The 12,438-nt window shown below is 32.0% G+C and overlaps 1 protein-coding gene across 3 annotated transcripts in view; it reads right to left on the bottom strand.

The window, feature by feature from the left end:
- The window catches only part of LOC140439427 (androglobin-like), a 174,674-nt gene that overhangs the window by 38,864 nt on the left and 123,372 nt on the right, over positions 1 to 12,438 (bottom strand). For all 3 annotated transcript variants that reach the window (XM_072529330.1, XM_072529344.1, XM_072529335.1), the window contains exons 13-14: positions 2,283 to 2,470; positions 918 to 1,219 (exon numbers count right to left, since the gene is read on the bottom strand). In XM_072529330.1, coding sequence (XP_072385431.1) covers positions 918 to 1,219; positions 2,283 to 2,470 — 490 coding nt within the window. The remainder of the gene's footprint in view (positions 1 to 917; positions 1,220 to 2,282; positions 2,471 to 12,438) is intronic.

The following is a 12,438-nucleotide window of genomic DNA, read 5'->3' as shown; positions in this document are numbered from 1 at the left end:
TTTCAGTTTTAAAGAAGAGTATGCATATTTCCTGGCCCATGTTCATCAGGAGAGCTCGTACCATAGTAATCCAGATTATGAGTGTTCCTTGCTCCCTCCTCGGAAGCAACCCAGGGTATCCGACCCTCCTGACTTGCTCCGTAAAAAGACACACCTTGCATTTACCAGAAATCTCATCGCTAGCCAAAAAAATAGATGCTATATTAAAGGTTTTTTAGCTAACTCAGCCAAAATCAAGTGTTCTACATGCCAGGTGTTCCTCTACATCCAAGAAAACAGAAACTGCTTTAAGCTATACCATGAACTACGACCAGTGCGCCAACTCAGTCAGAATCTATGTTTTACATGTCAGGTGTTAGTCTGCCTCCAAGAAAACCGAAAGAGCATCAATGTTGTAAATGAACTGACACCAGTGCATTATCTACCAGTTACTTTTTATCATATTTTATTACTTAATAATGTTGTGTATTTATTTCCGATATATTCATAAAAAAATTATTACTATATTACTAATAATACACAAATTGCTTTTGAAAAATTTTTGATTATCTTGAAACCCAATGTCGCCCATAGGAGACATTGAATTTTAAAGGTGGTTGCCATAAAAAAAGATTTTATTGTTTATTTTTTCTTATCTTGATGCCCAATATAACATAAAACACACCGAAATATAGAAATTAAAAAACAAAAAATTTCCTGGGACTGAGGAGGTTATAAATAAGGCAAATGATAATAATATATTGATTTATAAAATTTATATTAGTTTCTGGCTTTTGTTAATACAGATTTTACTTTTTATTATTTACAACCTTCTTTTTGAATTTTCATTAGAACAGTTCTTACAAAAAACAACGTAACATTTTTATTTAAATAAACAACTCAAGAAAAAAAAATATAAATATTAAATAAAATATTACCTGCCGATGTAGTTATTATGATTGGGTATATAGTAATCGTTAAAAACTATTTTCTTTGAAATAACATTGGTAAGATAAATCATTTCTTCAGTGCCTCCCTGTTGACAGGCGTACATAACCTTATAAGTAACTGTTTTTGAAGTTTCAGATGTTCCATATGCAACAAGAGTGTATCCATAATTATTGGATTTGTATTCGTTGACTATAACGTTATTAAGATAATTCGCCATCTCTTTAGAGGTATCATTATCAAAAACACGAACAACATATTGATCCATGTCGCAAAATACGTGGATCCTGATCTAAAAATAAACGATTTTTTACCACAATGTAAAAAATAAGACAGACGTAGAAGACTTGTAAAAGAAGTAACAGAAATACAACCATGAATAAAATTTAAAACAATAACTCCTACAGATGCATAGTATGCAGATTTCTGTTAATTTATTTCCTAATTCTTCCTTTCAGTCACACGCAGTCATCATACTCGTTATTTCGTTATTTTTTATGTTATTGGTGATTGCTTGTTTAATATACATTTTCTTATATATAACAAACGAGAGAGAGTTGGAAAGAAAATGTATATTAAACAAGCAATCACCAATAACATAAAAAATAACGAAATAACGAGTAATAACGAAAATAACGAATAATAAATATATATATATATATATATATATATATATATATATATAAGTAAAAGTAAAAAGTAATGGCATGTCTCGCAAAACAGAAAACCAAATATGGTATATCGATGGAAGGCAACCGTATATACGTATTTCTGACTATTGGTCGTCTTCAGTACGGTGCAGCCAAGTTAGAAAAGGAGCATAGGAGCAATGCAACCAATTTGTGGCATTAGAGTTAGAAGACCCTAATGGTTTCCAGGGCAACAACTAACACCAACCACGGATGATGATATATATGTATATATATATATATATATATATATATATATATATATATATATATATATATATATATTTGTGGACTATACTTGTTTCAATTTTTAAATAAATTAGAGCGTAGTGTTAATGTTCACTTTTATTTTTTTATTTTCTAATTATTACTAAAATCGATTTCATTGGTGGTTGTTCTATTAGTTGTTATAATTATCAATTTTCCTTGTGATATTTACGACCGACATTACTTTACGATACTTTAGTAATATATTACGTTAGTTATTTTAGTTGCCCTGTGCATAGTTCTCTACTTTGCTCTTCATATTACTTAGCAGACCTATCGAAGAAATTAAAACGCACTGAAAAATTTCTTCATTTTATGTTTTGGAAATTAATAAATACAGAAATATCAACAAACTTTATGCGTGTGTATGTTCAAATTATAAAACCTAAATATTATTACCTTTATTGGGGGGCCAGATCTAACAAGAAAACTTTGCCTTGTAATAAGATTCCATCCCTTTTCAACGTTAATAGTATGGCTATATTGTACAATACACAATTTTTTTAACTTGTCCTCATACCATGCATAATGCTGTTGAAATTGTTTCATGTCCGGGTTCTCGATAAATTTACATAACGTATATGCACCTATAAAAATGAATACTAATGAAAGTGTAAACGAACAAAAGAACAAAAGTTCGAAAAAGAGTATTTACTGGCGTGATGCATACCAAATTTTATCGCCAACAACAAAAAACAGTAACAAATGGTAATATTTTGTGTATTCTTTTTATTTTACGAATATACAAAAAATATATATTCATAAATACAACAGTTTTATTTTTTCACACCATTTTTCAAATAATATCTAGTATTGCCAATTATATTTTTTCACAGATTTTGCTGAAAGAAGAGCTGAAGCTGTTTGTAATGACTTTTTATGTATTTATATACATGGGACTTCTTCTATTTCCTCAAAAGCAGTACTACTGTAGAGAAGTGAGCATCACTGTATAATTGTATAATTTCAAATTATCTCTGACGCTTAAAGAAATTTAAGTTTTAGATAAAATAAAAATTCCATATTTGTATAAATATAATTACAAAATACTACAGAATTTTACTTTTTGACATGAATTTTATTAATAGCAACGTTACTTTGGTACAATATTTTTAATATTTATGATAACATAAAATTTAAGTTTATTCAAATAAATAATCGATTACTGCCATCGACCACTGACATTTTTTTTTGTCAACTTGATTAATATTTGAGGAAAATAAAGTTCTCCTTTCAGTACAAGAGTGTGTTATTTAACTGGCATAAATGAGTGCAATAATGAATGATTTTAATGACGGTTGGCGATAAAATATACTGTCACTGGAAGTGCACTTTTATATTTGTGGAAGTGGGTTTAGAGAATATGAAAAGTTTTTTAGGCATCTAAACCTTTGGAAGTACTAAGGATGTTCAATACGCTAGGCTGCACGATGTGGCAAAAGTTTCACATTTTAACTTCTACTTAATCAAATGGGATCCTCCGTAAAGGTCTACATTACACCATTTATTTCACAATAATGTAGCTGATACCTATTTATAATCAGACTAGTGAATTATACAATGTGTCTCTTCCCCTGGCCATAAGCAAATGGATATTCAGTATGCTCTCTAATAGAGCAATAAGCATAAATGTAGAAGACGTTTCTGTTAGAGGCATGTTTACGAGGGGCTGTCCACAGGGAGGGGTGCTATCACCACTACTCTGGAACATAGTTCTAGATACCCTGGTTGACCAACTCAGCAGCAACGGTTTCTACACAATAGCCTATGCAGACGATATTGCTGTCCTGCAAAGCGGTAAGTTTGAGAACACACTATGTGAGAGATCACAAGTTGCTCTCCGACTAATAGAAACATTGTGCAAGGAACACTTGGACCAAAGTTTGTCTTTAAAAAACCCTACAAAATTAAAACAGGACAGTATATGGAGACAAACGTGGTAAATGCCTATTGCATATACACCGACGGCTCCAAAATGAAAGAAGGCTCAGGATGCGGGATATACTTCAGATCACTGAACCTAAGAATAAAGTGGGGTATGGGCAAAAATGCCAGCGTAGTTCAGACAGAACTGACTGGTATCTTCATAGCCGCAAAAGAGGTAACCCAAAAAGGTATAGCAGGTAAAACTATAATGATCTGCACAGATAGCAGACAAGCGCTACTAACCTTGAACAGACCACGTGTTACATCAGGTTTAGTAATGGAGTGTCACGAGTCACTAACTCAAGCGTCGGATGGTAATACCATCATCCTGAGGTGGGTTAAAGGACACAATAGGAATAAATGCAACCGCATTGCTGACCAATTAGCTAGGAAGGCGGCAGGCCTAAGGCTCTTAGGACCTGGGGATCTTTTTGGTTGTTCAACTACAACAATCGCGAAAATTGTCAAATGTCACTCCCATACGCAAACCGTAAAAAGATGGGAAGAAGGGAAAGGATGTAAACTTGCCAGAGTAACACTAAGTAACCCTGAAGAGTCAACATCTAAGAAGTACTTGAGAATGACCAGGAAAAACCTACGTTTGGCAGTTGGTTTTTTAACTGGTCATTGTCAACTAAGCAAATACCTCCATACACTGGGGCTAGCAGACACACCTCTATGTAGGAAGTGTGAACGAGAAGACGAAACTGTAGAGCATGTCCTATGTGAATGCCCAGAGTTATCGTTAGTACGAGAGTACGCGTTCGGCGAGTCCTGGCCCACACCTGCCCACATAAGAGAGATGTCTCCTGGTGACTTGTCCACTTTACTAGAAATGGCAGGATGGACAATGAGCTAAGGGTGACAGCTCCCTGGGAGGATGCACAATGGGTCAATTGTGGCCTAAGTGCTGTGAAACTTAACTCGCCCTCCCTACTCTACAGCCTTATATTATAATCTCCACCAATGTCGAGTTCTCAAGTATGTTTCCTTCTTACAAAATATTGGCGATTACCATTTTATTCTGTAACATGCTTCTATTGATAGCAACTATACAAAAAAGTCCGTTTCTAAACGTGTTGATACCTTTTATTAAGTTTGGAGTCAAAAAATTGTCCAGAAGAATGAGTGGTAACAAGCCATATCTTAATTAATATAAGCTGCGTTTACCCCTCAGAATCCTTAAATTAACTGTTTAAACTTCAATTTAAGCATTTGGTAACTTCAAAAAAATTTTCAAGCCTTGAAAATAGATATTTTTGCATTTTCTAGATTTTATATCGCTTATAACTCAAAAAATGACAGGAAACCTTTATTGTTTAAAATGACATAAAAAAAAGTTAAAAAAACTCCAAATCCTAAAAAAAGATAATTCTTAGGATTTGGTTAAAAAATTTTTAAACAATTTCTGCCCAACAATTTCTTCGGCAACCTTCAGATTTGTTTAAAGGGAACATTTTTAAATAATAATCCGCAAAGAAATAGAAACAAAAACATTTTTCCTACGGGAGCAGTCTCACAATATGGACTAACATAAGAACCATGAAAATTACACGTTCATAGGATAAAACAGAAGAACGTCAGTATTTTTTTAATACGTGCACAGAACAGAAATGTGTAAAAAATCGAGAAAACAAATAAAAACTTTCTAACATCGATGACAAATAGACCAACAAACCTTTTAGAGTTTACAAATAAATATATTACTATAATCTGCATTTTCTTACTTTAATATTAACCTTTTATTTATTTAATTACTATAATTAATTATTTAATTAATTATCTAAGTGTCGCAAATCATACATGAAAAAACAATCTCAGGGTGCCATTTTATTATACAAAAAAAAAGAAATAAATCACCTTAGGTGATACTTCTTAGGTGATCTTTTCTCGTGGCTGCCAGTATCTCTTAGTTTTTCCTTATCGGGATAAAATAGGAAAAGAAAATAAATAGAAATAACATAAATAAACAAATACAAATGTTTTATTATCAAAAGAAATAATATGAAAATTTTGAAATATTGGAATCTTTGTTCATAATTATGTTCTATGTTTTTGTACTCAAAAAAAAAAAAATTCTAAATAGTATATAAAGAAACTTTTTAAATTTATTAGGCAATATTAATAATTAAATAATATAATAATAATAATAATTAAAAAAAACTTTATGATATTTGCAATGCGAATCAGAGAACTTTACTTAATTAATTAAAAAAAAAACTTTTATAAAACTTATGGTATTTTAAAATAGCGATAATTTTTGATCTTCTGATGGTCATCATCATCATCATCAGTGGCGTTATAGCTCTTTATGAGCCAAAGCCTTCTTCAGAACAATCCTTCATTCGCCCCTGTCTCTGGCAACTCTTCTCCATGCTCTAATTCCGATAGACTTCAAATCATTTTCTAGGTTGTCTTGGTACCGAAGTCTTGGTCTTCCTCTTCTTCGTTGTCCGCTCGGCCCTCTTCTGATGGTATAGAGTCTTTTACTGGAAACATGCAAAAAATTTCTGTCACAAAAAATTATTGACTGACCTTTTAATTCTCACACGACTATATCTCCTTTCGACCAAAACAGCTCGCCCTTGTTGATTATGTTAGGCTACAAATAAAAGCCTTCTCCGTTATAAGTATCAAACTATCAGCATACTAGTAACTCTTTCTCAAAAACACGAGCAGGCCTCTTTTACCAGTACTCGTTCAACAAACTCCAAAACTCTCTCCTCTTTTTTATATACTAACAATCTCCTGAGACCCAAGTATTTTTTTACTTGGTGTCGCAAATATTTTTAATAGTTATAGTTCTTGTGACTTACTCACTTCTTACTCACTTGGACTTTGTAGAATCTAGGAGGTATTCGACTTCTCAACTTTGACCTACCTCTCGTTCCACCTTTCAGCCACCCACTTCTAACTATTAACACCACTGGCACTTGCTTCTTAACTGACTACACAAAACTACAACTGCTTCTTTCGGATGACCATCACATAATAATCTTTTCTACTCCAAACTTTCAAACATTCACTCTCTTTCATCCTCATTCCAAACTCGCTAACTAATCAGAAAATTCCTATATCCTTCCTCTTATTTTACATCAGAAAAAATCCAAGTATCGCTTCCAAATAAATTTCTTTGAAAATGATAACGATTTTATCTTTTACTTTCTAAATACAATAACTACCTGGTGGCTTTGGACTTTCCAGCGAAACAAAACCAAAGGCTTTTAAAATATAACATCTACAAATACCCGAAAACAATTGTCTATTCACATTTAAGTATTTACTAATGTTTTTCAGTGCTTCAGGGTAAAACTCATTATGGATAAACCCACTGCTTAAAACTAACTTATAACAAATATTTACAAATCGATGTACAGGGCGTTGCAAATTTTGTTAAATTTTATATATAATAATATACCAAAATAATATAATAATATAACAAAAAAATTTTATTCTATCTTTGATTGATAAAATAAAACACTACAATATATATATATATATATATATATATATATATATATATATATATATATATATATATATATATATATATATATATATTGTTGTGATCTGCTTTATGATGTTTTATTATTAATTAACACTAATTTAATTAATCCAATTATTTAATTAATTAATTCACTAATTTATGCAGAGTCATACAAATCAATTACTATTAAAATTTCTCAGGGTGCCTTTTTAATTTTACTTTAATCAGTTTACTTTATATACCTCTTCTAGTGGGTTCAGTATCTCCTAGTTGCTCATAATCGGGATAGAACAGAAAACGGAACTAACATTAAAACAACATAAATATGCACACAAATTATTATTTATTTTCAATAAGCAATACGATGAATATTAATAAATAACTTTTGTGGGCAATTATCTTTCCCAACAAACTCCTATACTCTAAATTTAATTTTAATTACAAACTATCTATTGATCTGTTTTATAATAATATCTACTAAAAAAAAATTACCATATAAAAATATAATTTATTCACAAAAAAAAATAACTCTTTGAAACTTGGAATCTTAGTTCGTATGCTTATATTTGATTTTATCTTTAGAATATCTTAGATTTTTCTTTCATTCAAATTATTTGACTGACCTTTATTTTTTTACACCAATGATGTCTCCTCTCGATCAAACCACAGTTCTTTCCTTGATTGATTATGTCCGGCTACCATCAAATCTTTCCCGTTCTCAGCATCGATCCAAACCGCATACCAGCAAACTACTCCTCCGAAAAAACACAAGCCCAATCCTCTTTTGACCGGTACTCTTTACTCACAAATTCTCCTTTCTTTCTCAATTATATCTCGTGGACTATGCAGACTCAAAAGAGGTAATAATCTTCTCGATTTTGATCTGCTCTTAGCTTCCACCTTTTTCACTAACAAACGAAAACACTGGCACTCAGATTGACTACACGAAAACACGTCTTCTCTTCTGGTCTGCCGGTAACATAATAATCTTTTCAATCTCTCCAGACAACCTTCTCAACTCTCTCATTTCCACCATTCCTTTTTAACCAATCATAAGCATTCATCTTTCCCACTTATTTTCGATTTAGAAAATTTCCAACATGATATTTAAAACAAATAAACTACTTTCACTCAAATTACTTTTCAGAAACCATTAACAATTTTACCTTTTTCAACAGAAATAAATTTTTAAATTCTTGTTATTATCATATCTAAATCTAATTCTTATTTACTTTCGAAAAATGTCCACCCCAAAATACAATTACAAAGTTTATTCCTTAAATCTATAATTATACGGGTTCCATTGTCCTTTCACTATTCACTCGTCTTTCACGGAACAATGTTTTCTCTTATGGTCTATTACAAATAAGTACAGGGTTGTATTTTAACTTATATGCCCGCGGTATATTAAAATAATAAAAAAACTCTTTATTCTATTTCTGATCGATAAACTGATCCATAACAATATATATATATATATATATATATATATATATATATAAATATATATATATATATATATATATATATATATATATATATATATATATATATATATATATATATATACACTCGCGGGCAAAATATCGACTCAAAACTAAAATAAGTTATATTTTTTCACTACGCTGTTTGGACAGTGTATATCCACATATATGTAAAGTTAAAAGTAAATTCTCGTAAAGAGAAGTATAAATAAAAGTCATTACGTAATAAATATAAAAGTAAACTAACATGAAAATCAAAATTAATACTCAGTATTTCCTCACCTGCGTTGCATTACTCTTTACATATAATCTCTAAGTCTCATACACGACCTCCGTTTTTCCTTTTAAAGATATACTACGCCAAACATACATGAACCACCTCGATAGCTGACTGTTTCGACACTACAGTACTGGGCAAATCGTTCTCCGGGCCTCCGATAGACGCGGCGTCTTCTTTCATTGTTATACAATTACAGTCGACTCTAATGTATTTATATACATGGCTATGACAAGTCACAACGTTTGTCCAGTAAGATAACGACGCCATCTAGGAAAGAAATCTGAACTACCAATATTTGACATTTTAATCATATTTTGTTCGCGAAATGATACGATCGATTTATTGCTAATTCATTTTAAAAATTAATAATTCAAATATTGTGAATCAGAAATTTTACTACTTCACAGTAATTAATGTTTTCGAAAATTTCTAAAAATATCATCATCATCATCATCATTCAATCTTCGCTTATCCACTGCTGGACATAGATCTCCCTCATAATTTTCCATTTATTTCGATCTTGTGCCTCTTGCATCCAATTCCTATGACAACGTTTTAGATCGTCAGTCCAACGTGTTGATGGACGACCTCTGCTTCGGTAGGCATCATCTCTTGGTCTCCATTCCAGTATCCGCTTTGTCCATCTATTATCTGTCATTCGAGCCACGTGACCTGCCCAGTTCCATTTCAGTGTTGCTACTCTCTCTACTGCATCAGACACTCCTGTTCTTTGTCGTAGCTGGCGATTTGGGATCTTGTCTCGTAGTAAAACGCCCAACATAGCACGCTTCATCGCCCTTTGACACACACGGATCTTTTGAACTGTTCTCCTTGTCATGGTCAACGTTTCCGCACCGTAAGTTAACACTGGCAAAACACACTGATTAGACGTTTTTCTTTTAAGGCATATTGGTATATCAGAAGATTTAAAAATATGGTTCAGCTTGCCGAAGGCTGCCCAAGTTAGTCTTATACGACGGAGAAGCTCAACGGTTTGGTTATCTTTTCCTATGCGAATCTCATGACCTAGGTATTTATAAGCCATTACCTGGTCTATGGATCTAGTTCCTACGCATATATCTTCGCTGACTACAAAATTTGTCATCATCTGGGTTTTAGATATATTTATTTTTAATCCCCCTTCTAGCGAGAAAACGTAGAGCTGATTTAAAAGTTCTTTGGCCTCATCTATCCTATCAGCTATTAGTAAAATATCATCTGCAAACCTTGGATGGCTAAGCTTTTCTCCGTTTATGTTTATGTCGGTCAGTTTTGCCCTTTTACATATATATTCCAAAACCGTAGTGAACAGTTTCGGCGATATGGTGTCCCCCTGGGGTACTCCACGTTGTATCGGGAATTTCTGGGTTTGATGATCACCCACTCTAACACTGGCTGTTGTGTCTTGGGATATGTGTTTAATTATATTTATATACCGATAGTCAATTCGGCATTCTGTCAAGGCTTCTAACATTTTTTGTTGATTTACGGTGTCGAATGCCTTTTCATAGTCGACAAATATTAAAGCTAGTGGTTTATTATATTCAGTGCATTTTTCTATAAGATTTTTTATTACCAGTAGGTGGGCGTTTGTTCCATAGCCTTTTCTAAAACCAGCCTGTTCTATGGGCTGATAAAATTCCAATTTATTTTCTAGTCGTTTCGTAATTATTATTTTTGTAAATAGTTTATAAATATGTGAAAGTAAAATTATGGGCCTGTAATTCTTAAGGTCGGTAGCATCCCCTTTTTTATGAAGTATGATAATTTCTGCGTTATACCACTGAGTTGATATTATTGCTTCCTGCAAACATCTAGTGAATAGTTTAACAAGGACCTGCTATAATCTTTTTTCAGCCACTTTCAAGGCATCTGCCACTATTTTATCGCCTCCGGGGGACATATTGTTTTTCATTTCTTGCACTGACCTTCGAACTTCATTGGGTGTTACGTCCGGTAAAATTTCAGATCCCTGATTGATTATGTTTGGTAATGATCCACTCCGGTTTCATTGCTGTTCTTTGTATAGTTGTCTATACAAACCCTCTATCGTGTTCATAATTTGAACTCTATCCTCGATGATTTGCCCCTGTTCATTTCTTAAGTTGTGGAAGTTTTTTCTTCCAATGGACATGCTCTATCTGAGTAATTAAAGCTTTTGTTTTCTTCTATTACTCTAGTTATTTCCATCGTATTGTATCGTCTCAGATCTTTTCTAACTTCCTTTTTAATTTTCTTATTCAAAATTCTTAGTTCATTTTGGTTATGATCCTGATTTTCCCTAAGTTTTCTTCTTTCCTCTAGAAGATGTTTTGTGTTGTGGCTTAATTGTTTGTTATTGTTTTCATGACAAGGGCAGTATTTCTTTACAGCTTATTTCAATATTTGAGTAATATTATTGCTTATTTCATTGATGCTGATATTCTCTAAGTCGTGTGTATCCAAACTGGTCTTAATATTTTCTTCGTAAAGTGTTATATCTTCTGGGAACAGCCACCTTCCACTTTTCTTTTTGAGGATCATTTTTGTTCAACTTTAGTGTTAAAAGTGGTTTTTGCTCTAATTAGTCTATGGTCGCTCCCTGTTGAAAATTTATTCAATACTGTTGCATCCTGAACAATATCTTTCCGATTTGATATTATGAAATCAATCTCATTTTATGTTCTTTGGTTCGGAATCTTCCATGTCCACTTACCTTCGGGTTTCTTTCCGAAGAATAAGTTTATCACAAAGAGATTTTCCTGATGTAAGAAGTCAAGAAGCCTGTTACCTCTCTCATTTCTCTCACCAAATCCAAAGTTTCCCATAGCAGATTCTGCATCATCTTGTTTGAATCCCAATTTGGCGTTAAAATCTACAATTTCCAATCTTAAAATATAGGTTACTGTAATTGTAAGGTAAGATCAATGACGTGTAATATATATATATATATATATATATATATATATATATATATATATATATATATATATATATATATATTTATTATATGTCACTGGGTAAGATAAACATACACTTACTATAAAAATAAAATGACGTTTACCTAACAAATGTCAACGCTTTACTAAAATACAAACAAAATTTCAAAGTTAGCAAAGATATCACTGAACAGTAATAGATATTATAGTAGTTTATATTTAACTTTAGGTAACATTATTTATGTCTTAAGTCGAGCTCTATGAAATTTTTTCTTGTTTTTCGGATATCGATGGCGTCACGACAAAAAGGCATAAGCGCCAAAATTTATAAATTTATGTTTTGGTATCAAAATAAAATACATTTTACGTCCTATCGACCATTAAAATGACGCAGCTGTAAAAAATTCCAACTCGACTAAAACAAGCTTTGAATTTTCTAACCGCCAAACGAGTTTCTTAA

The sequence above is a fragment of the Diabrotica undecimpunctata genome, chromosome 1, assembly GCF_040954645.1.
Source record: "Diabrotica undecimpunctata isolate CICGRU chromosome 1, icDiaUnde3, whole genome shotgun sequence".
NCBI classification, from domain to species: domain Eukaryota; kingdom Metazoa; phylum Arthropoda; class Insecta; order Coleoptera; family Chrysomelidae; genus Diabrotica; species Diabrotica undecimpunctata.
This window is presented reverse-complemented; position numbering and strand designations above follow the sequence as displayed.